General features: G+C 39.5%; 1 protein-coding gene across 8 annotated transcripts in view; it reads left to right on the top strand.

Annotated features, from left to right (window-relative positions):
- Nucleotides 1–18,184, top strand: part of LOC138765038 (receptor-type tyrosine-protein phosphatase R-like) — a 64,283-nt gene extending 46,099 nt beyond the window's left edge. For 6 of the 8 annotated variants that reach the window (XM_069941688.1, XM_069941689.1, XM_069941687.1 and 3 more), the window contains 7 exons: nucleotides 275–359; nucleotides 3,819–3,898; nucleotides 4,489–4,626; nucleotides 6,572–6,682; nucleotides 10,576–10,733; nucleotides 14,438–14,551; nucleotides 17,957–18,184. In XM_069941688.1, the coding sequence (XP_069797789.1) occupies nucleotides 275–359; nucleotides 3,819–3,898; nucleotides 4,489–4,626; nucleotides 6,572–6,682; nucleotides 10,576–10,733; nucleotides 14,438–14,551; nucleotides 17,957–18,065 (795 nt within the window). In that variant the 3' untranslated portion in view covers nucleotides 18,066–18,184. The remainder of the gene's footprint in view (nucleotides 1–274; nucleotides 360–3,818; nucleotides 3,899–4,488; nucleotides 4,627–6,571; nucleotides 6,683–10,575; nucleotides 10,734–14,437; nucleotides 14,552–17,956) is intronic. The other 2 variants (XM_069941692.1, XM_069941693.1) reach the window with 2 other exon arrangements.
- Nucleotides 18,185–26,269: the final 8,085 nt, after the last annotated feature.

Raw genomic sequence — 26,269 nt, 5'->3', positions numbered from 1 at the left:
CCAGAAAGATCTGGGTCTGGCTATGAGCAATCCTTTAAGACCTGCCAGTAGGCGTGGCTACTCTCTCAGCCAATCGCAACCATCCTATACCACAATATATACATATACGCATTGGTGATAGAATCCATACTATCACATACTGAATTTATACTTCAAATTTTTAGTCATCAATTATTAACAATTATAATCCTGGGAGCTCTGCTTTGTCCTTCAACGTTAACTTTCTTGAAATTAATAACAATGCAACCCTCAATTTACTTTTCTTTCCTTTTAGAAAATTCCACCCAATTTTATTGAACCAAATGAACTGAACATCCCAGGATATGCTTCCAAAAATAGATACAAAACTATTTTGCCAAGTAAGTCTGATGTTTGTTAAGTCAATAACAGTTTTGATTTGAAGAGAAGTTATTGCATTTCCTTTCCATAAACTTGTGGGAATGTGAATCTGATTGTGAAATTTTATTTGTCACTTATTGACACGATGATATGAGCTCAGTTGAGAAAATACAAGCATCATGAAATGCAAAATTGAAAAAGTTTGCTTCTTATTTTTCATTCATGAATTCTGCGAGAACAAACTTTATTTCCGATCTCAAATTTTCAAATTTTGTCAGGGCGTATTTTGATTATCTCAATAGTCAAATACAGGAGCTGCCTATAATAATGTCTCATGTGCACGTGAGAACTGTCCTTAGAACAATCAGTGTCAGAATTATTGAACATAAAAGCATTCTGATTAGACAATATTCTTATCAACATGAACAATAAGTTTTTTTCTCCTTTGAGTGAACTGAGCAACCAGAATCATTTGTTTTCACTGATGAAAATAATTCACAGCATTTCCTCTTTGTTTCGACAAAAATGGAACGTTATTTAGCAATAGAGAGAAAAATTCATTCAATAATTTAGGATTGCTTTATAGTTCTTTTTTTCTGTGAGGATTAGGGTTGAAAATCCTATCTGATGAATGTTACTCACTTACCCATACCTGCTGTGTTATTCTCTTCGCTCACCATTATGGTTGTAGTCTGTTGTTTATACCCTACGCACACCAGCCATTGCTCAAAGCTTTTCAGTCAGTACCTACCATCCAAATAGAGGTACTAACTATTTAGAAATATCACTAATTTCAAGCTTAATTCACAATTTAAAAAGAAAAATAACACCTCTCCTGATGTGTAAATATCGGAACAAAATTTCTGTCTGGTGTGCAATTTTTGTCACCAAACTACAGGAAAGACATCAATAAGATCGAAAGAGTACAGAGAAAATTTCCAAGGATGTTGCCGGGTCTTGAAGAGAAGAATTATCAGAAATGGTTGAACAGGTTAAGACTTTATTCTCATTAGAGAATGAGTTGAGATCTGATAAACATATACAACATTATGAATGGGATAGATACACTAAATGTAAGCAGGTTTTTTTTCCCACTGAAGTTGGCTGAAACAAGATCGCTTTGCTGTGCACCTTCTCTCTGTCAGCATCAATGACAGAGATCTCCCAGTTGCTAACTATTTCAATTCTGTGCCCCACTCCTGGCGCCAACATGACCTCATGCACTGCCAAACCAAGGTCACCCATCATTTGGTGTAGCAACATCTAATATTCTGTCTGGGCATTCTCCAATCAGAATGCATTAACATAGACTTCTCCAATTTCTGCTCAACCACTCTCCGTTCTCCTTCTCTACCTTTTCCCTCTGTTTCCTTTCCTCCAACTCTCCACCCCCCTCCCTACCTACCTATTCAAAGGACTACCCCCCCCCTCTGTTTTCTCTCTTGTGCCCCCTCCCTTATCCACCTATTACTTCCAGCCTGTGAGACTGTGCTCTCCCCCTGCCCCTAACGTTTCCCCCCCCCTCACAATTTTATTCAGGCACCTACCTACATTTTGCTCATACCTTGATTAAGGTTTGATTATGCATTTTTATCTTTGCTATATGAAGTATCCTGCTTGACCTGCTGAGTTTCTCCAACACTGATTTCTTTTTACTTCAGTCACTGCAGACTTTTTGTTTCGCTCCTTTATGCATATCCTGTTTAATTAAAACTCCTATTAAAAATTCTAAAAGTGGAAATAAATATTTTTGTGGAATGTTTGTATTTGTTGAGATAAAGTGGCTGAGTGGAAGGTGGTGTGATGCAAATTGAATATTAAGCAGTCCCGTCTGCTTTTTCTACAAGTATCAACCATTTTCAGCGTAATTGCATCTCAAGTGAGGTTGAATCCCAGCACTAATATGTAGGTCGTAAATGTATAAACATTTCTGAGAGACACAGCTGAATAACGTATTATTCGTGTTCAACTCTCAATTTCTTATTAATGATTTTGATTGATCATATTTCATGTTTGCAAACAGCATGATCAAAGGAATATATTTTTAGTGTGTAATGCATGCATCAAGCATTCTCAGCTCAAGGTTCATGATAAACCGGACAGAGTTTCCTCTTATGTGTGCCATTTGAGCAAGTTGAAATTCTGTCTGCTGGGATTCTTTTTTTCTTTGGCTTGGCTTCGCGGACGAAGATTTATGGAGGGGGTAAAAAGTCCACGTCAGCTGCAGACTCGTTTGTGGCTGACAAGTCCGATGCGGGACAGGCAGACACGATTGCAGTGGTTGCAGGGGAAAATTGGTTGGTTGGGGATGGGTGTTGGGTTTTTCCTCCTTTGCCTTTTGTCGGTGAGGTAGGCTCTGCGGTCTTCTTCAAAGGAGGTTGCTGCCCGCCAAACTGTGAGGCGCCAAGATGCACGGTTTGAGGCGATATCAGCCCACTGGCGGTGGTCAATGTGGCAGGCACCAAGGGATTTCTTTAGGCAGTCCTTGTACCTTTTCTTTGGTGCACCTCTGTCACGGTGGCCAGTGGAGAGCTCGCCATATAACACGATCTTGGGAAGGCGATGGTCCTCCATTCTGGAGACGTGACCCATCCAGCGCAGCTGGATCTTCAGCAGCGTGGACTCGATGCTGTCGACCTCTGCCATCTCGAGTACTTCGACATTAGGGATGTAAGCGCTCCAATGGATGTTGAGGATGGAGCGGAGACAACGCTGGTGGAAGCGTTCTAGGAGCCGTAGGTGGTGCCGGTAGAGGATCCATGATTCGGAGCCGAACAGGAGTGTGGGTATGACAACGGCTCTGTATACGCTTATCTTTGTGAGGTTTTTCAGTTGGTTGTTTTTCCAGACTCTTTTGTGTAGTCTTCCAAAGGCGCTATTTGCCTTGGCGAGTCTGTTGTCTATCTCATTGTCGATTCTTGCATCTGATGAAATGGTGCAGCCGAGATAGGTAAACTGGTTGACCGTTTTGAGTTTTGTGTGCCCGATGGAGATGTGGGGGGGCTGGTAATCATGGTGGGGAGCTGGCTGATGGAGGACCTCAGTTTTCTTCAGGCTGACTTCCAGGCCAAACATTTTGGCAGTTTCCGCAAAGCAGGACGTCAAGCGCTGAAGAGCTTGAACCATAGAACATAAAGTGCTATTTCTCTTAGTCATCCAATTAAAGCCAAATTAGATACCAGCTCCTATCCTCTGGGAACTCATAAAAGACGTTGCAGGCTGATATTGCACGCTACTTTGTCAGTAATGCCCTCAACGTGTGATTAACGTGACACTATCCATGCAGCTCTGCAATCACAGTGCTCAATAGTAACTTCGCCCAGTTCAGAAATTGGTTCCCTCACCTCAATTCCTAGAGGCAAAAGTAACCTGCATTTGCTTGTATTGTTTTTAAAACAAAATGCACCTTGAAACATTTTTGAGCGGCTTTGTCATTGCACCAATCATCCCCAACATAAATTGCTTTGCCTGTTGTTTAGATCCACTGACCCGAGTCCTCCTCTCATCAGAGAAGAATGGTGATCAACTGAAGTCCTATATTAATGCTAACTATATAAGGGTAAGATAACTTTATTTTCAGACAATTGGCACAAGGGAAAATCAATTTTCTTGGAGGTAAACAGTGTTCAGTAGAGATTTATACCTAATTAAAATTTACTTCCAATTGATGGTCAAAAAAAGTAATCCAGTTCAAATTAACTGAGTAAACATTGTTGTTTAATTTTAATTTTCTTATTTAATGCAATTATGCCATTTAAATGTTAGTTGATCTGAGGCAATGCTTGTACTTGATTCTTTACCCTTTCAAAGTCTCATATACCTGTCCAGCTATTAACTTTCCTTTCTATTTCCAAGATAATAGGTACCTTCTTTAACTTAAACAGAAATATCCATTGTTTTTGATACAACTTTAATTGTTTCTTTCAGTAGATTTGTCCTCTATCAATAAAGAATGCTTTCTGTACCATTATTTGTACCAACATACTAATTCATTCCAAACTACTGGAATTTGATTGACACATTAATTATGTCAATGTAATGAACCTTAATTTTCCTATAGTTTTTTAAACCTCCTGAGCTAGGTTAGTTGGAATTTAAAACTTTTATAACTATTATTAAATTGTATCTCACTATGTTTGTCTTTGTCAGGGCTTTGGAGGAAAAGAGAAAGCTTACATTGCTACCCAGGGCCCCATGGTAAATACAGTAAGTGACTTCTGGGAGATGGTTTGGCAAGAAGATAGTCCGTTAATTGTAATGATAACCAAGCTAAAAGAGAAGAACGAGGTACGTGGGTTAATTGTATTACGAGTTCCCATTTTAGTAAAATGGGATTTTCACCGTACGGGAGGAACTGAATGGTCACAGTTAACATTTCACACAAGCACCATCACAACACGAGTTTAGCCCAGCGACAATTCGATACGTTGGAAGAACTGAGGGAAGGCCTGTCACTGTCTGTTCGAGATTTGACACATTTGCAAAGACATTGTGATTTTTCAAGGCAGAAACATTCTGATGCTGCAAACAGCTTTATGAAGCAGCTCTCGTGGCCAGCCATTTTATAGAATTTAGAGCAAAGCACGCTCTGTGAATGGTTGGGCCTTTTCGGTGGACTGACCTATGCCAGGAGGGTCCTTTGGAAAGCAAAGTGCTTCATTTTGATTGCGACCAACAGTGAAGGACACTTGCAGAAACCGGTACCAGGGTCTCGGAAGCTTCCTGGAGGCCGCTCAGTTCAAGTCTTGCCTACAAAAGGACCAGGAGTGTTATGACCACAGCTCATGTGGATGGACATTTCTTCAAAGGCAACACAAGAAGAATTTGTGAGACTGTCGCAGCCACAACTCCATTCTTCCCATCAGTTCATTATTAATTCTGGGGATCAAATTTCAAAGGCCTATGCTTCAACACTGAATTTAAAAGACTGAACTTTGAAGTAACTTTCTAGAAGTTGGCCTGGACTGTAATGTCCAGGCCAATATATATATAATATATATTGGAAATAGGAAGGAATCACAAAGAAATAATATATCCCACACACACACACATATATACACTAGTACACCTGCACATAGTTGGGGATAGATTTAGTGTTAAGAATAGTTTCAGAGTTAAGACTATAATTTAAGATTAAGAAATAAAATTAGAGTTTTAAAATTAAACACTGGTTCATTGTCTATTGCTGCTGGTATGTGCAGTTTGTAACAATTAGTCAACATTACAATGACAGAGTTAAGAGATTTAGAGTGAAGAGGTTTTCAGCTGGTCTTAATGTTGAGGAATGTAATTAATTGAGAGAGAATTCTTTTTTTTCTGCCATGGTCAAACTCAGGATCATTGAGGAGACACAAGGAATAAAATGCTTTACAGCGGACCCACTTTTCAAATTTTGTTCACCTGTTCTCTACATAGAAATGACATGGGGGGGGGGGGGTGGTAATGCAACAAAATCTTAACTATCAGTTTGACCTCTTTTTCCTATTGCTGCTTTCTGAGAGCCATCATGGTTGGTACTGACTCAATATTATATGGATAAATGGGTTCTTTTAATTGAGTCTTCTTAACTGTGAGGAGGAGTGGATGAGTCTTGAGATCTCTGCAAGCTTCTATTCATTGATTTTATGGAAGCTGCAACAAAATCTTCCAGACGCCATGAGCATAGATTATTTTGAAATCATAAAAATCTGCATAACCAAGTTCCCCAGAGACATTGGAGGCTTCCTCATAAGCACATGAATCCCTTTGTTCATGATGGATAAGCCCTGGTGGCTGGGAAATTGGACTCAGCAGCAGTTAATGCCAATATAAACTGTCATGCCCAAGTTTTAAATAAAGCATAGACTTAAATTTAAAGCAACTTAGGGTGGCATAGTTAGCGCAGCATTGTTACAGTGCCAGCAATCGGGACTGGGGTTTGAATCCCGCGCTGTCTGTAACGAGATTACACATTCTCTCCATGTCTGTGTGGGTTTTTCCTGGGGGTGGGGGTTCTGCTTTCATCCCACCATTCAAAAGGTACCAGGGGTTGTAGGATAATTGGCCAGCACAGGTCATGAGCCGAATGGGCCTGTTACAGAGCTGTATGTCTAAATTTAAAAATTGATCAACTCGGTGTGCATTATTACAATTTGGGATATTATTACTAGAAGTATTTAAACAGCATCCTGTGTTTTATATAAATGCAAGACCTTTTTTTTTTCCTCATCCTTTCTCTTTCTGTACTTTTCAGAAATGTGTTGTCTATTGGCCAGAAAAGCAAGGATCCTTTGGCAGGTTTGACCTTGTTGTGAACAATCTGAAGGAATGTGTTGGGTACAGTGTTCGGGATATAAGTATGAAGGTAATGGAATAATAATCATATTTGATAGAGATGACAACAAAAATGGGGATATGGTGTTCTGAATTAGCATTTGCAGGGTGGTAATTTGAAGGGGATAAAGCAAAGAAATAAATGTAACATTAAAACTAAGAGGCTTGGAATAGAGAACAATCGTTATTTTATTCACTTAAAAAGTGCTGAATGCACCGAGTTGTAATTAAAACAGAAACTGTGGCAGCATTTTAAAATAGATTGGCAGCCGATTGAAGAAAGAGGAACTATTGGGAAATGAAAGAAAGATTAATGACTGGGAATACTAAACATTCAAGAGATTTGTGATACTTTTATTATCATATTTTGAGATAGAGCACTGTAACTGGCCAATTCAGCCCTGAGTCCATGCCACCTAATTTACACCCCATTAACCTACACCCAGTACATTTTTTTATCATGTAATCAAACAGATGTAATATTATGCAATATTACATTTAGTCTGATGCAAGGCAGACAAAGATTCACCATCAGCAGAAATTGCCCAGTTCCCCTTTGCAGTGAACTGGGATTCACTGGTAGGGTGCTGTGCTGATGGCTGGCCCCTCCTCCTGGCTCTGCCCTCATCTGCCCACATATAACCCTGGCTTCCCGCCTAATCTCAGAACCCTTCTGAAGACTACTGTTGAACCCTACCATTAGTTATGAGCCCAATAAAAGCATTTGTTCTCCCTCCAGTTGTGAGAGTTTTTGTTCACACTACACCCTTACAGTCAAAGAAAGAGAAGTCTGTGGAATTGCCTTCAGAACTCCTGTGGCCTCTGCAGCCACACAGGCTTCTATCCAAACCATCAGCAACCCGAGCTTCAAATTCAAACCTCCAACACAATCAGAAAGCTTCAATGCCGGAAGCCCCTCCCGCCCTTGGCACCCTCTCGCATCCTGGTTCCAATATCTGGTATTCCTTCAGCCAGACTCGAGCCAGTCTACAGCAGTCCTCAACTTGATATGAGTCCTACATCCACAAATTGCCAGCACCCTACATGGGTTCCTCGCATCAAGTCGCCAACAGCCTATCTAATGGGTGTTCTTCAGCCACAGAGACCCTCACTGGTCTGCCACTGTGGTCACCATCCAGTAGGGTTGTCACCTCTGCTTCTCCTTCTCAAACGAGATATGTTCTCTCCGTTTTGTGGTGCCCTGCACCAATCTGCTTCTCTCCCACAGTCTGCAATCCTTCAAGGCCGCTGTTTAATACAGGTACGGAGCCATCATTAGTTGGACTGGGCAGTAAAACACTGCAGAGGAGCACTGTGTCTCTGCTCCCCGCTCTCCCCAAGTCCATCCAGCAGCAGCGCTGCCATTGCAGCAGCTCCAGGAATGGCTCTATTTTCTAATGATATGGGGATATGGAAGTGAATATAGGAGAAAAGCACCAACATTGTTCTCATTAAGCCAAGTAATAATGTATGTAAAAAATATATTGAGGAATATTAAGGGATTTACCAGGATGTTGCCTGGATTGAAAGACATGTCTTATGAGGTAAGTTTAACAGAGCTAGGGGTTTTCTTTGGAGCAAAGAAGAATGAGGTGACTTAATAGAAGTCTACAAGAGGCATAGCCAGTGCCTTTATCCTGGAGTGAAAGTAGCAAGCACTCTGAACAAGGTGAGCTGAGGAAAGTTTAGGGGAGATATCAGGGTAAGTTTATTTTTTAAATACACAGAGTAGTGGGTGCCTGGAATGCATTGCCAGGAGTGGTGGTGCAAGCTTGTATACACTAGGGACATTTAAAAGATTGTTAGGCACATGAATCCAAGAAGAGAGGATTATAAGTGTGAGATACAGAAGGTTCAGTTTGATGAGATGGTTCATATAGATCGGGACACATTATGGGCTGAAGGGCCTGAACTGTTCTGTTGTTTTTAAATCAGTTAAAGAAAAATGAATACAAAAATGTTTAAAATATGAAAGGCACAGTTGTTTTTTTTTCCTTCATGCCATCAAGTTCATAAATTTCAATTTGCTCGTTACACAAATTAGTTTGAACTGGTTGATGTTTCATTGGCAATGTAATGGCTGGTTATGTTGATGATCTGCATGGCTTACATTTGCCCCTCCCCCCCACCCCTCCCAAGAAGTAATAATAGAAATATAGACTACCATGGAAATCCACATTTTTTGGATAATGGTCAAGAGAATTAAAACACATGGGATCCTGGATGAGCCAAGGTTTGCTTGGTGATAGGTGAGCTGATCAGATTGAAGCCCTGTGGCCAGTTGTGCACCCCAGGGATTGGTGCTGGGTTCTTCATTGCTTTTTATATGCCCATGCATAGCAAACGTTGGTGGCATAATTAGTAAATTTGCAGATGGCACCAAAATTGATGGTACAGTGCAGAAGTTGTCCAAGGTTAAAAGTGGACATACAGTGAATGGCAGTGCCATTGAATGGAGATATCTTGGTGTACATAGCTCCCGAACAACAGGAACACAGACAGGCCAGGTGATAAGGAAGGCGTAGAGCATGCTTGTTCCATCAGCTGAGCCACTGAATACAAGAGTTGAGAATGTTATGTAACAATTTGCTTAGTCATTCTTGGAGTACTGTGTGTAGTTGTGGTTACTACACTATAGTAAGCATGTGACGAAGGGGATGCAGAAAAGATTCACAAAGATGTTAGAGGGCTTGAGGAGAGTTTGGATAAGCTAGTTCTGTTTTCCCTGGAGCAAACAAAATGCTCAGAAATGATTTTGTAAAGGAATACAGCAAAACCTCCAGCATCTGGCACCTCTGGGGAATGGTAGATGCCGGATAAGTGAATTTTCTGCTTGCTCGAGATTATGGTGAACTGACCGCTAGGAACACCAACTTTTAAACTTTTGTATTAATTACCCATTTATTTTCTGCAAGTATTTTGCCGGTTGCTTGAGACTGTTGGTTACTTGAACTCCAGATAATGGGGATTTTAGCTGTATATAATTAAGAGAGGCATAGAGGGAATAGTTGAAGTCTGTTTCCCATGGTGGGGATGTCTGAAACTGGAGGAAATAGTTTTAATGTGTGAGAAAGGAGGTTAATAGGAGATCTCAAGGGAAATATTATTCACTTAAGCAGTAGTTGTTATCTGGAATAAGCAACCAGTTGGGCTGGTGGAGGCGGTAACAGTGACAACATTTAAGAGTCATCTGATTAGGCTAAATGGAGCCAAAATGACAATAGGTAGAAACAGCTAGTTTTGATACAAATAGATCAAAGTTCAAATTTATTGCCAGAGTACATATATGACATCATATACATCCCTGAGATCCTTTATCCGTGAACCAGGCAGAATTTCTACTGCTCAGTACTGTAAAAATAAAAACTGTACTCAGGAAAAGATATGTATAGAAAGAGAGAAATATAAACAAATAAAGAAATGGAAACAAACTGTATAATACAGAAAATAAATATTCGATAATAAATAATACAAAAAGCAAGAGTCCATAAATGAGTCTCTGGTTAAGTTTGTTATTTAGGAGTCTAATGATGGACAAGTACCTGGTGGTACTTGTCATGTGACACTATCGAGAACAGAACATGTCCCGGGTGGCATGGATCCTTGATGATTGCTGAATCTTGATGGTGGGGAGAGATAGAAAGAGTGAGCTAAAGTTGGAGGATTTGCTATCAAATTTAGAAGGATCAATCCACCAGTCAAATATAATCAATTGTATCTTGATGCAAGAGGTCACACAATTAAAGATCAATAATTTGTGGTGGGGTGGACAATTAAAGTGGGTTTGATTCTCTAATAGGAGACAATTCTCCATGACTTTTCCAAGCTCTATTATTCATTGGCAGAATCAGAAAAGAAAAATCACTGAATGATGTTTCACAGCAGGGAGTGTAATCAGAGGCTTAAATCACATTTTATTTCCAGAATAACAAACACAGTCGAAATGTAAAGCACTATTGGTTCTCCTCTTGGCCTGATCATAAGACTCCAGATACCGCACAATCACTTCTGGATTTTGTGCAAGAGGTGGAGAAAAGCAGACAGCTTGCTGGGGACAGGGGACCCATTGTAGTCCACTGCAGGTGAGAAAACATTTTTTCAAATTTGCAATTGTTATAGGTCAGTGGGTTCATGAAAGTATTGTTAGAAACAGAAGTACCTTTAAAGAAATTGCTCGAGACAAATATTGAGAACAAAGAACATTTATTATAACAACAATGCAAAGTTGGGTGCTTCCCCTTACCCTGGGAATACACACATACACTGGGGCTCACCCAACTTTTATACAGTAAATTTCAGTATCAGAATACCCTCCCCCTTACATTCTTTTGCCCCCTGGATGGGTTTGGCAGAGGCAATCCTTCCTGCCTATGTGCAGTTTCAGTAGACTTGGAGGACCAGGGGGTATCCTGTCAGTGTCTTCTCATGCCATTATTCCCATTGTCCTTATTCACATCCTAGCCCTTGTCCCCATTCACACCTTCCTGACTCTCAGGGCTACAGTCCCTTCATCTGCAGGGTTCGTTAATCTTGTCTAGGGTTTACTTGTTAAATATGCATACTTGAAAAATCTGTGTATGGCTTACTAATTATATATGTATAACTTGCTAATACTGTCTAAGGTCTTCTAATTATTTATGCAAGCCTTGCTAATTCTATCTGGGGCTTGGCGACCCTTATCTCGTTCAGACTAACTCTACTTCTATTCTCAATTGTCTGTCCTTCTCTCCTTCATTCAGTGAACTTGCTGCTCTAGGAGATTCTTATCTTACTCAGACAGTGTCAGCTTCCTGCCTTCTAATATCCATGTCTCATGTTGTTTGCACTGGCTTCATTCATTTACTTGTGTATCAATTTTATTTTCTTCATTTCTTTGTGTTCATATTGCAATGTCAGTTTTTCTCATCTCTCACAGTATGAACCAAATTATGTTTTGTTCTTCAATTTTATATATCATAACAAAAACACATCAATTTTTAATAATATAATAATCATCCAGTTGTATTAAAGAACATCAACATAACAAGAAAGGAAGTACTGAATTTTCATATTCATTTACAAGCTCCCATGTTGCCAGTGAAACAAGATTCCATCATAACTTGCTTAATATGAGGATTAATTGAATAATACACCAAAACATGTGGAGATAGAAGATTCACAGAGTCCCACAGATTCTCACAAAGAAATTTGTGACGACTATGAAAGTTTCCCTGAGTTAACTGTCCATTAGCCACACATGCCAACAAGAGACCGATGTGACTCAAAATGCCCAAAGTTAACCTGCATCTCCAACAGAAGCAGGTTGTGGCTACTGGAGGTTGAATGATCACTGGAAATGATCGACAATTAATAATGGCCAAATCTGGGTGCGAGATCATTGAGGTATTTGTAACCTGGATGAGAGAAGTAGAAAAGAGAAGAGCAGTTTTATATATATATATCTATATATCTATATAGATAGATATCTATATAGATAGATATCTATATAGATAGATATCTATATAGATAGATATCTATATAGATAGATATCTATATAGATAGATATCTATATAGATAGATATCTATATAGATAGATATCTATATAGATAGATATCTATATAGATAGATATCTATATAGATATCTATATAGATATCTATATAGATATCTATATAGATAGATATCTATATAGATAGATATCTATATAGATATCTATATAGATATCTATCTATATAGATATCTATCTATATAGATATCTATATATAGATATCTATATATAGATATATATATAGGAGAGATATGGTTCCTCGAGACACACAAGCAGAAGGCCATAGAAACAGATAGTGGTGAAAGCAAATGGCAACTCAATGTTTTGAATGTAGTCCCATAAGAAATTCAGTTACGTCACTCAAGAACTAATTTCTCTGTAAGTATCTTCAAATGCCTCATTCTATTGACTTCACCAGTAGACTCAGCTATGGCACGATTCACTGAACCCCCCTTAACTCAACAAAATATTACATCATTTACACAAAAACCATCCTTTTTCTATGCTTTACCTCATCCTCACAGATTTAGTGATGCTTCAAAGCTCACACACACACACATCTCTTAATTTACACAAACCTCCAACCATTTAGACAAGAATGGAAATTATGCGTTGATTCTATCACACTCATTGGCACATTTTTTGCTTTCACTGCATTCAAGATTTCACAATTCAAGATTCCTTTATTGTCATGCAATAATACAGAATGTGTAATATTACACAAAATGTCCTTTTGCCTGCCTTAAGGAAGACAAAGAGTTGGCATAAGCATTGCCTAGTGCCCCCGAGGAAAGTGAAAGTAAAAGCGAGTCCCTTCAGAGACACAGAGTCCGTGAGTTCACCTCCAGCACTCCTGCAGCCCCTGCTGCAGCACAACCCCTTTCTATAAATTGGCAACCCAAGCTTCAGATCAAACCTCCAATATGATCCAGAAATCTTCAGCACCCAAGGCCCTTTTTGCCCTCAGCACCCTCTCCAATCCCGGTTTCGATACCTGAGCCACTCTCCAGCAGACTGAAGCCGTGTGGTCTCTGCGGCCAAAGGTCACCAGTAGCCTGCAGCCTGTGTGGATCCTCCAGCTGCTGAGCCCCTCACTGGTTCTCTGCTATGGTCACCATCCTGTAGATTGTCTCCAGTGCTTCTCCTTCTCAGTGTGGGGTGCTCTCTCCATTTTTGGTGTCCTGCGCTGACCCACTGCTTGTCCAGAGTCTTCAACCCCTTCGGGACACTGCCTAGCAGAGGCGCGGCCATTTTGAATGTAGACCTTGCAGTTGCAGGATTTTAATTAAAAATACCATTGGCTCCTTTAACAGGCGTGTACCGAGTCATTAGCATTATGACTGGGCAGTTGAATCCTGTGGAGAAGTGCTGCATCTCGATTCCCCACTCTCCCAGTCCTCACCAGCACCTCCTTTTTTTCGGCATGATAAAGTGTTGGCAATTAGTGATGGAGTGCTGTGTCTACCTATTCTAGCACGTACGAAGGAGAAGCTACAGGCCATTAAATGAAGGGTTATTACTGAAGGGTGCTCAGTCATGGGACTGACTCTTCAGGAAATTAAGGTGACCTCTTGCCAAATCCTCCCCCCCACCCCCATCCTTGTTCCATTTATTTAGTAATCTATTTTGATAAGCTTCAGATGGAATAAGCTTGCACATTTTACTTTCCCCTTTCCTCCAGGACAACTTTGCTCTAAGGTACCGAAAAGTGCTAATCACTTAGTTACACAGTACAGCCACTAAACCAAACACTGAAATGGTGAATATTAGAATAGGATCGAGCAATTAGGTACAAGGACATCAGAGTTGTTCCTGACCAATAGTAATGTACGTGCAGCATGACATGTCTCCTTGTCCACTTTTCTGTCAATGCCTTCAGGTAAGTTGTGGCGGGGATGGGGGGACTTGGGCCCGTTGGGTTTTGATCGGTTGTGGTCAAGGTCTGTTTAGGTAAGGTTTGAATTTTCTATGCAAACAGAATTAGGCGCCCTTCAAGTGACCTAACATAATATTCATCCATGCAGGTTTAGGAGAGATCAATGATTGGAGACCAGTGTTCTATGACAACATCTCTGACATTGAATTAGATTTTTGATCACTTTGGCATAACAATTTTTATTTTCCTCATGTCCGTAAACATAGAATCCACCAAGATCAATAGGTGTCCCCCATAGGCCCTTTTTTTTGTGCCATCAGCTGTTACTTCACTTTTTTTTGCTTGATCTATTGTCTTTAATAATAACAATAATCTTTGTATTTAGTGCAGGGATTGGGAGGACGGGTTTGTTCATGGCCACAAGTATCGGATGCCAACAGTTAAAGGAAACCAACAAAGTGGACATTCTAGGGATAGTGTGTCAAATGCGGATTGACAGGTCAGTAGCATTTCTTATAGCAAAGTAAGATAGCTAGGATGCTAGTTTAAGAGCTTTTGGTGATTCAAGCATTGATAGCCCATGGTAATATGAATCATTAACATTCCATACTCACAGGTTGAGCACATATTTGCCAAACACCATATTATAATTTTAGTCAAAGCTCTCCATTGACGTGGTTAGCATAGCAGTTAGCGCAAAGCTATTACAGCGCCAGTGACCCAGGTTCGAATCTGGTGCTGCATGTAAGGAGCTTGTGTGTTCTCCCTGTGTCTGCATGGGTTTCCTCTGGGTGTCCAGTTTCCTCCCATCCTTCAAACCATACGGGGGTTATAGGTTAATTGATGTATTTGGGGGGCACGGGCTGATGGGCTGGAAGGGCCCGTTACCATGCTGCAAATCTAAATTGATCTCATCAACCCAATATCCTTCTTCTAATTTCCATATAAATCACTCAAATCTTTTTAAACAAGATTATCTAGTTGAGTCATATTGCAGTCTTTATTTCACCATTTTCCTTCTAAAATTCGTTAATATGATGACAGCGAAGTTTAGTTTCAAGAACTCGCATCTCAGAGACACTGAGATCTGTTCTTGATTTGAGGATAGAATCTTATTTTGTAGTTGAATGCAGTTCTTATGGGCACATTCCATTGTTGCAATTATTCAATTTGCATGTTCGGCTGGATTTAAAATAAGGTTACTCTGGTCAAGATTCATCCATTCATAAATGTTAAAAATAATGAGTTGACCATTTCTATTTCTGGGAGGATCATATAACAAAATTCATCGCTGCACCTCCCTACAAAGAAATGGCAACTTGTCAAAAGAAGATTTGTTGGGTGTAACAGACTTGTTACTTGCAAATCTGACCATTTTCTTCATGTACAAGAACACCCAGATTCTACTAAAAATCTCCCATGACAAGGTGTAAAAGAATTTATACAAGGAATATAGGCAGCTGAACAGAATGTACAAGAAGATGGCAGGTGGTGAGAAATAGAATACAGTTACTCCTCAACTTACAACTGTAATTGGGACCCAAAGGAATTGTCGTATCTCAAAATGGACGCAAGTCGGAATTCTGTCTGCGAAGTCTTAAAGCAAACTTTTAAATCAAATGCTATCTTTGACAAACTGTAACAGGGATACAGGGCATGTAAGAGCCAAAATATGATACTTATTTTATTAGTTGGCGTCCCGTGGTCCATAGAATGGGCGTGGCCATCTTGATTCCTGTGAGAATGCACGAGTCTTTGGTTGGCGCGTGCGTGGTGAGTTCATGTATTGGGGTTCAGTTGGCGCGTGCGCGAGAGTTAAGCATCCTGATGATATTGAATTCTCACCCTTAACTCTCGCGCACGCGCCAAGTGAACCCCAGAACATGAACTCACCACGCATTTAGCAGCCAATGACTCAGACATGCGCACAGAATCAAGATGGCTGTGCCCTGCCTACGGACTAATGAGTAAGTACACACATTTTGGCTCTTACATGCCCTGTATCCCTGTTAAACCATGTAAATTTTATATTTTTTCTTATATATTTAAAATTTGGTCATATGTGTGGATGGACATAAGTTGCAAGTCAGGGAGTACCTGTATGTTAATTTTGATCAGAATTATTTGTTTTTGAAATGTAAACGGTGATACAGCAGGGTCCCTAATTAGGATTAAAGCACTTTTTTAATGGGAGAGGTTTAGTTTTGAAAAAAAAACATTTAAGGGAGTTCCACAGTTTTCCCTCTTGTACATGAAGAGTAGTGGGAGCTGCCTCAATGACTATCACCCTGTAGCACTAACTTTTACTGTGATGAAATGCTTTGAGAGGTTGGTCATGGCCAGAATTAACACGTACCGAAGCAAAGATCAGGACCCACTACAATTCACCTGTCATCACAGCAGATCTAATATTGTTGGCTCTCTACTCAGTTCTGGATTGCCTCAAAAGCAGCAACTCATACATCTAAAATTTAGCCTTCAACACCATTATTCCCTCAATGCTGGTCAAGAAGCTACAAACCCTGGGCCTCTGTACCCTCCTCTGCAACTGTATCCTAGACTTCCTCATCAGAAGGTGACAGTACAAATTGGAAACAATCTCTCCTCCTTACTGATCATCAACGCAGACACACCCCAAGGATGTGGGCTTAGCCCACTGTTCTCCTCATTATATACCCATGACTGTGTGGCCAGGCACAATTCCAAAGCTATCTACAAATTTTCTGATGACACCACAGTTGTCAGCAGAATCACAAATGGCAATGAGGAAGCGTACAGGAGGGAGAGAGATCAGCTCGTTGAATGGTGTAATGACAACAACCTTGCACTCAATGTCAGCAAAACCAAGGAGATGATTGTGGACTCAGAAGACAGTGAGGGGAACATGACTGAGACCTCATTGAGGGTTCAGTAGTGGAGAGGGTCAAGAACTCTGAGGATTTGTCCTGGAGCCTCCACGTTGATGCAATCACAAAGAAGGCTCGCCAGCAGCTAAACTTTGTGAGGTGTTTGAGGAGATGCGGTATGTCACCGATGACTCAAGGAAAGTTCTACAGGTGTACTATGGAGAGCATTCTGGCTGGTTGCATCACTGCCTGGTCAGGAGCTGCCAACTCTCAAGACAAGAAAAATCTCCAGAGGGTTGTTAACTTGGCCTGCGACATCACAGGCACAAGACCACTCCATCGAGGACATCGACAAGAGGCGGTGCCTTTAAACAAAGCAGCCTTCATCCTCAAAGACCCCCACCAACCAGGCCATGCCCTCTTCACTCTGCTATCATCGGGGAAAAGGTACAGGAGCCTAAAGACGAGCACTCAGTAGCACAAGGATGGATTGTTCCCCCCAGCCCACCCCCCATTGCTCTGCTGTCATCAGATTCCTGAACAATCAATGAACCAAAGACCCTGCCTTACTTTTCGTGCATTTTTAAAAAAAAATATATTGTTATAATGTGGTTTATAAGAATGTTTTTACTATGGAACATTGAATGTTGTCACTTGTTCATGACAATAAATTCTAATTCTGAAAATCTGAAGTTCCATTAAAAATAGCTCATATCACAATGAACCCCTTACACAACACTCTTCAGATACAATTCTAGAAACACTTATCTCTTCATATCTTGTGCATTGTTTGAACAGAAATTATAGTTTTCTGTGCAATACATCTCAATGAGCTTACAAAGAGATTCAAGATCAAGTACTTACTTTCTGTTCCTTTGCATGTACCTGCATATCCTGAGTGAAAAGTTCCTTTGATTTACATTTGTGTGATAAAATGGGGAATTATTTTTCTTAATCATTTGCATTTTCACTGTTCTGATTACATTTTATTATCTTTTCAAGTTACTCTGAACATGTGTAACAACGACTGAATGTCTAACCTGGCTTCAATTTTGTAGGGGTGGAATGATCCAGACAAGCGAGCAGTATCAATTCTTGTATCAGACATTGCATCTCTATCAAAACAATCACTCCAAGAATTCAGACCCATCATCAATTTCAAACTGAGGTTGTCTCATTGCAATGAATATTTCCAGTAAAATTTCTCAAAGGGTCAAAAAAAAGTCGAAAATCATGCAAATTAATTTTTATAATTAAAATGCTTCGGCAATTGCATTATTCCAATATTTATGCTGTAACAGACTGGCATTTAAGGTAATAATTATAGATATATCCTTACATATCAGATAGGTCAGTTGTATATGGAAGCACATTTCAGAGGAAATTTAACCATTTCTTCAGTTACATTTTGGTCTAGAAGTGCCTCCCACAGGTTACTACTGGATTACAAGTTCTCCCTACAGGTTCTTATGAGGATATTTCTTTATAATATCCATCTTATATTTAATGTTATATTTTTTAAGGAATGAACCACCTGAAATTCAATTGCAACATAACTATGGGGATTTATTTCATCCTTCAAATTCTAATACTAGGTGGGTTTTGCTGAAGTTCATCATGTTTAAAATTAAGTCACATTGTTCAAAACACAAGTACTCAGGTGATTATGTTGGTGGACGATATTTGCCTGTTACAAGGTTAATTGCAAAATCGAAGTTGTTGCAAGCTCCATTCCCATCAAAGTGCCAAAAAAGAGTTTAAATCTAACCTCAAAAACCAACCCAGAGCAAAGTTGCAATGGGACCGTGTTGTGCCAAGGGTAAAATTGAATTATTATGGAAAAAAAAAATTTCTACGGATGTTCACAAATCTTATTTATTGTCATTCATTCTGCATTTAATGCTCTGATGAACAAAGACACAAATATTTTCGATGCTTACTTCAATGATCCCAGAGTAAAATCTTGCTCTCATAAAAACAAAATTATACTTGATCCAAACATGGTCAAGGTGGCCAGGAAAAGATGGACTCAATGACACACTTGCTAAGAAATAAAGCAATACATAATTGAAAGGATGAAGTCAATTCTGGGAAAATTGAAATATTTAAATTTCACTCCTAATATTGGATTTCACATTCCAACTGATACTGTGATAATCCAAAAAAATACATCAAGAGAGAAGTTGTAGAACAGAACACACGACAGCACAGTACAGGCTCTTTGGCACTCAATGTTATGCCGACCCATATATTACTTAAAAAAAATGTACTAAACCCTCCCTATCCCATAACCCTCTATTTTTTCTTCCATCCATGTGCCTGTCTAAGAGTCTCTTAAATGTCCCTAATATTTCAGCCTCCACTACCTTCCCTGGCAAGGCATTTCAGCCTCTCTTAAAGAAAAATTTATTTACAGTTTTCATACTCTTTGTCTAAAATATAAAGCTTCAAATTTCTGGTGTTATTTCCAGGATAAATGGAAAATTATGCCTTGCTTCTTTCTGAGGTTATGAATTCATGTTCCATTCCATTAATTAATAATGCAAGAATTTAGGCTGACTTGAGTATACAGTAAAATTCCAGTATTCTGGAATTCAAGTACTGTAACCAAATAGCGTCAAGCTACTGGCAAAAAGTCACAGAAATAGGTAAAAAATACTAAAGGTTAAAATTGGCACTCCCTCAAGGTTAGTTCGCATGCAACACACAATCTCAACCAACTTATTCAGCATCTACCAATCCCATTAGGTGCCCGATATCAGGGGTTTTACTGCAATGCCAAATCATGATACAATATGAATGAGATAACCAACCACGGCCTCCTCTGCCCTTTTGGGCCGACATTAAAAAAAAATCTGATGGCACTATTTAGCCCTGGACATTTTCTTTTCCCAATTCAGCTTCTTTTATATGATTCTCACGTTCCTTTTTTTGGGCTGTGTACAAATTAGTTACACTATTTCCGGCATTAAAATTCATTGATTGCACAATGCTTTGCGATGGCCTGAGGCCAAAAGGTATTATATATTTCAGTATGTCAAATATGCAAAAATCCAAAAGAAAGTTGACTTTATTTTTATATATATTTTCCCTTGCTACAAATTAAAATATGAATGTTTTATATATATATATATATCATCAAAAATTGTTTTATATGTATGTTTTGGCATTTCATTGAATGAAGGCAACTATTGTGCATGGTCTAGATATTTTTCAGGTCTTTATATTTGGGAAACTAAATCTAAAATAACTGTTTTGCACATTAAAAGTACCAGTCTCCAGGTTAATCTTTCAGATTTTATTAAGTTGAAGTACGTGCTGATTGAACTAAGATTTAATTTTTGTTTATATCAGCATTGCTGCTAGAACGTTGCTCCAATAAGACACTTATTTTGCCTCGTATTTTTTTTTCTAATCAACGAAGCCAATGTAAATGTGTAAATGAAAATTTAAGATTGTAAACTCTGCAACAAAAAAAATCAAATCCCTTCATGGGTGGTTTGAATAAAAAAATTTCAGCATGAATTTTCATTTTGGAAGTAAGCTTGCAATTTAAATATTATGCTGATTTTTGCTTTTACCACCAACAAAAACTAAAAAAAAAATGTATTAGTTACAATGGCTCATTTGTCTCATTCCAAGGCCCATTAACAAATAGAATAATATATATTCTACTTTCTAACTATTGCTATTTTCAAGCAAAACAGTTTTTTGAACAATTCAACCTTTAATTATTTCGCTCATCAAAGTTAATGTCATACGTAAATTTCTTGTTATACATTGGGGAAAAAATGATAAATTACAATTAAATATTACTATTGTTTATTTTTACATCTTGGAGCCTCATGGAGATTTTAAATGTTGTGAAAACACATGTATGGCATCTTCAAAAAATATTATTTATAGCACATGAAATTAAACAAAATTATCCATTGCATCAACATTGTTATTGTGTTTAATTCTGTTTTTACTCAGCAACATAAAATTCAATCACCATCTTGATTTTAGTCCCCTAGCAAATGAGCAAAATCCAGTCATTTTTTTATATAATTAAATGATCAAGGTGATTAGTTTTGAGGTTGGTTGACAGTTAATCAGAATTTTCCCCTAAATGTTTTGATTAAACTGAAGCTCCTTCTTGATAAATGGTTTTCTTTTGATGTTCATTAACCTTGAGTTTAACCCAAGAAGCTTCTAAACTTCCATAATGTGACAGAATGTGGATGTGTTTTAGGAAATAGGTTGGGGCAGGGTTTGTTAGAGTTGGTCACATACAAACACTTTAAAGTGGATCTTATTTACCATACTGGAGCTCTGCTCATGCTAGACATGTCGGGGCCTCACAGCCATGTGCAAAGTTTGGAGAGTACCCAAGTGACCTCACTTTTATAAAGAGGCAACAGATGAAAGAGCTTGTCAGAGCCTCAGACAGTCTGGAGGGGAACTTGCTGTTATAAGAGGGTCATGTGATTTTTTTCAAGCAGAGAGAGTCAAACAGGCTTTTTCTGTGTGTGTGTGTGTGTGTGTGTGTGTGTGTGTGTGTGTGTGTGTGTGTGAGAGAGAGAGAGAGAGAGTGTGTGAGAGAGAGAGAGAGAGAGCGAGAGAGAGCGAGAGAGAGCGAGAGAGAGAGAGAGAGAGAGAGCGAGAGAGCGCGCAAGAGACTCAGATCAATTCTAAAGTTTTGCAGCAGCAGCTGGGACTGGAACAGGACAAGCTGGCAAGATTGTGGAAAACCCCATTGGGAAGACAGATTGTGAGCACTTAGTTCAGCGTGGTCAAAGGCCTTGTGGTTCATGCAAGAGGAGAGGACTGGCTGTCTAATGTTTCAACTGGAATGAGAAACAAAAATGCACCCTGGTGACCTAAAAGAAAGAGGTTATCACCTGGAGAACCCTGATGGGGCAATTTTCTTTTGCAAGACACTGAAGTGGCTGATTTTTAAAAAAGGAATCAGTGCAACCAGTGAACTTGGAGGAATAAGAAGTGAAATTGGACTGTGAATCAAAGAATTTTTCTGTACTTACACACACACACGTGCGCTTAGAATTTGAAGGGGGTTGTTAGGTTCATTAAGTCAATATGATAAGTTAAAGTGTGATTCTATTTGCATGTTTAAAGATAATAAAAAGCAACTTTTGTTTAAGTAACCATTTGTCTTGGTGAATATCTATTGTTGCTGGGTTTTGGGGTCCTCTGGGCTCATAACATTTTAACTAACAGATCTAAACAATTTATTGCCACTAGATGTAATATGGGAGGTCACCTGACTCCTCTGATGGGAAGCAGGTCGGACATGCCCAGGCAACAGGTTGGAAGACATCTTACCTGTCAATAAAGTTTAGATCCACCCACAGGGGAGGCTGCCTTCCAACTGGTTCTTGTGGGCATACCTGAGATGGCCCCCTACAGTATAAAGCCCACCAGGTAGATAATCTTGACCTCTCTTCCCCTTGAGAACAACCCTGAGCTCTACTCTAGGTTGCGAGTCATGGGTAACACTGGAGAACAAATTGTAAGGCGTGTGCTAGTAAGGGCCAAAAGGCACACACTTGAGAGAGACTGCCGTGTCTCACTCAATATCTATAATAGTTAATATGTACTCTTTTGCTAATTGGTGTGCTATGCTTGCTCGTGGGAGAGAGGGGTTTTACATATCATTTGTTTAACCCTCACATCATAATCGAGAGTTGTGATTATCTGCGATGAACCAGGGTCTGAGTTGCATGATTCATGTGTTATTACTATGTGTGTAGAGTACATTCCCTGTTGCAAATTCCCCCATGTGGAAATAAAGGCTATATTTACTAATAACATGCGACCAGAACTTGTTGCTTCTTGAAACCTTCAAACTTGTTCTCACCATCATACTATAAACGGTGGGTAAGTGAAGAATGCACTGAAGGTCGCACACATTTTGTGCGAAGAGTCATCGACCCACTGTATTCTACCACTGTTAAAATAATTGCAGAGACTCTGTAGCTTTGAGGTACTCATAGCTTTTGCTTCGGCCCATCGCAAAGCACATGGAGGAACAGAGGTAGCTGCACATCTTGGGGAGGTTATGGTGAAGAGCAGTTTCAAGCCAAGAGGAGGCAAACCAGACCTTGAGGACCAAATCAGAGCATGTAGGGAATCGTGATCAGCTGTGGTAAGGAGGAGGTTAGGGTCATGATTGGCTACAGTGTTCAAAGTTAAGATTCTAAGTGAGAAGGAGGGGATGGGGTTCCCTGTGCCTTAACCTTTTAATACAAAGATCACAAGCATCAGGTGATCTGAAGGGCTGTGCAGGAACATCTTTAAATGTACAGAAAGTTAGAACTTCTCAGTAGAAATTTGAGGCATAATTTTTTTCACTTTTGATCTAGGCAATTTAAGCAAAATGTTTCAAAAGTACATTGGTTAGAAATTGGATATTGCAGCACCACATTCTAACTGCTATTTAATTTCCATAAAAAATAAATTGTTGGATCATGATTTCCACCTCTGGTTCCTCCGTTTATCTTCCATACGAACACATACATTGGCACATTCGTGGTTCTTTTTCCTGAGCTGGGCACTGGTTTTCTGTCCCAATTATTCCTTTTAAGTCAAACATCTGTATGGTTCTTCCCTTCATCTCCCCATTGGTCCCCAAGCTCAAGTTCATAGCACTCATCTGATCTTGCTGGCCAAGCTTCTGATAATGAAACAATTCAGTGGCCAAGTCTCCTCCCATCTACGGACGCCTTCTAGCCACTGATATCCACCACATTGCAGGTGGAGGATGAACGACTCCCATGGATCAGCATCGAATTAGTAAATATGAAGGAACATCACGTCTGTCAACTCTTTCCTGAGAACCAGCGTTACCGATCTTATGCATTCAAATCACATGTTTATTATTCCTCATTCAAACGTTTACATCACAACATGCAAATTATCTCACTGTTTTCCCTCTTTGTAAGAATGTTTCACATATGTATTATAGGACAGGTTCAGGCTGTTAACTAGCTTTCTCAAATTGTTGATCTTTATTATGTTTCGAGTCTCCAATGTAGTTTGTTCTTAGTCTAAAATGTATGCAAAATTTTGACGTCTCACTGTGGTCTCAAAACACGAATCATTCTTTTTCTCTCACTGATGCTACATCAGTGTTTCAGCCAAAGGATGCCAAATTTGGAGCTGAGCTGCTATTAGACAAAACTTAATCAACAATATAGTTAACCAAAATCAAACTAAAATATGTACATGTAATATCGAGGAATCTTAGAGTATGTACATAGAAACCCTTTAGTTGTTTGTCAGGGCATTGTCAGAGAAAACAAGAACCATCCCAACAGAACCAGTGATGAAATTATAAAGTACAAGAGAACCAATAAAAATTAGATAGATGGATTATTTGAGGTAAAGTAGATTGATTTAAAGTTCAAAGTTCAGATTGCTTGTCAGAGTACTGACATGACATCACATACAACCCTGAGATTCTTTCTCCTGTGGGCAGAATTTCGACTTATTGGTTGTGCAAAACGTAATGTACTCAAGAAAATATATGTGTACAGAGAGAGAGAGAAATGTTAACAAGAAGGAAGTGCAAACTGCAATACACAAAATAAATATTTAGCAATAAATAATGAGCAAAGTAAGAGTCCTTAAATGAATTTGTCACATATTCTATTTTTATTTGCCGGCTTGGTCATTAAAAGTGGTTGATTCAGAGTTCCTTTCACAACATGTGCTTATCATAAAATATTTATGAGCACTATCTCTGTGAGAATATAGCATACCTAAAGCAAGCTGATGAGCATGCGACCAATCATGAATCAACAGAACCGCAAAGGCCAAAGATGATAGCAGTCGATTGCAGAAACATATGGTGCACAAACCATGTCAGGCTGTCCCGGATGAAAATAGGAGAACTGCTATAAATCCATGATATATAATCTTTCTCGTAAAATTTAAAAGATTTCTTGTATCCACAAATAGCTATGCCTGATAGCAAGGTTTTATATACTCCAGCAACTAAATCCAACATTTAGGAGTTGCATTGAAACCAGGGCAAGAAGATTTTAAGAAATGTCATTCTTATTCTCAATTCTGGGACACAAATCCATCTTGGGCATTTTGTGAAGATACGCGCAGTAGTGGTAGGCATGTTTTACATTTTATTCTCACCAAGACAAAGTCAAATCCCATTTGTTCACTTTGATATACGTACACTTCAATGGGTGTTGGTGGTTCTCTGGCAAGTTCTCTGGACACGTCTGCAGACTATTCATTATGATGAAGTGGAGAATTTGAATCGTGTCAGAAACACACCTTGTATAGAAACGCATACACTTTCTGGAAGCAGCCAATGTTATCATGACCAGAAGCAGGGACACGAGCTGACTTTTGCAATTTTCATCCACCACTGGCTCTCCAGCCAAAGGAAACTGTTTTGGTTGTTAAACCACACCTTCCGTCTTATTGGTTAATTCCAAAATCTGACCTGAACCCACGTGAGTGAATTACAAAGGTCAAGGTTCATAAGTTGGTAATCTTTTAGTCCATTCATTCATTAAATGCTTTCAGTTTTACTTCAGCAATTATTAAAATCTGCACTGTGTTACAAATAGCACAGACTCACTAATGGACTCTCTTTTTTGATTTCAGCCACATACAGAATTTTCACCTCAATCTCTACATGGGACCAGTTCTGTTCACTGTTCCTTTCTTAGTAGCAGGAAAAAAAATACAAATTCAAGATTTCTTTATCACCATGCAATAAAAATAGATGCAATATTACATGAAAATGCCTTTGTCTACTGTAAGATAGGCATTTCCACATCAGCAGATATTGCAGGGCGCCTCTTAAAGTCAGAGAAAATCAGGCAAAAGACAGTGTCTGCCCCCCCCCCCCCCCACCGCCTGAGTCAATGAATGACCATGGATTTGGCTCCAATGCTCCTGCAGCCTCCACAGCCACACAGACTCTAGTCCAAACCATCAGCAAACCAAGTTTCAGATCTGAACCTCAAACAAGATCAGGAATCCTTAAGTGCCCAGGGAATCCTCTCAAATTCTGGTTCCGATACCTCCAGCAGTCTGGTGTGAATCCATTGACCACAGTCTCTAGCTGCCTGCATGAGTTCCTCACCTTAAGTCACCAACAACCTGCTGCCTGCGTATACCTCTGCCTCAGAGCCCCTCAGTGGTCCACCACCAAGGTCAACTGTCCTATGGGTTGCCTCCTCTGCTTCTCTTTCAGAAATGGGGTGGGGGGGAGTGGTCTCCCCATTTTCTGGTGCCCTGTGCCAATCCTCTGTATCTCCAGAACTGTAACCCCACGTGCCTGCTGCTGATCATAGGATCTGCCATCTTGGGTGTAGTTCACACGGTCACAGTATTTTAAA

The sequence above is a fragment of the Narcine bancroftii genome, chromosome 5 (genome assembly GCF_036971445.1).
Source record: "Narcine bancroftii isolate sNarBan1 chromosome 5, sNarBan1.hap1, whole genome shotgun sequence".
In the NCBI taxonomy this organism is placed as follows: Eukaryota; Metazoa; Chordata; class Chondrichthyes; order Torpediniformes; family Narcinidae; genus Narcine; species Narcine bancroftii.
Note: the sequence above shows the minus strand (reverse complement) of the source record. Positions and strands in the feature narration are given on the sequence as shown.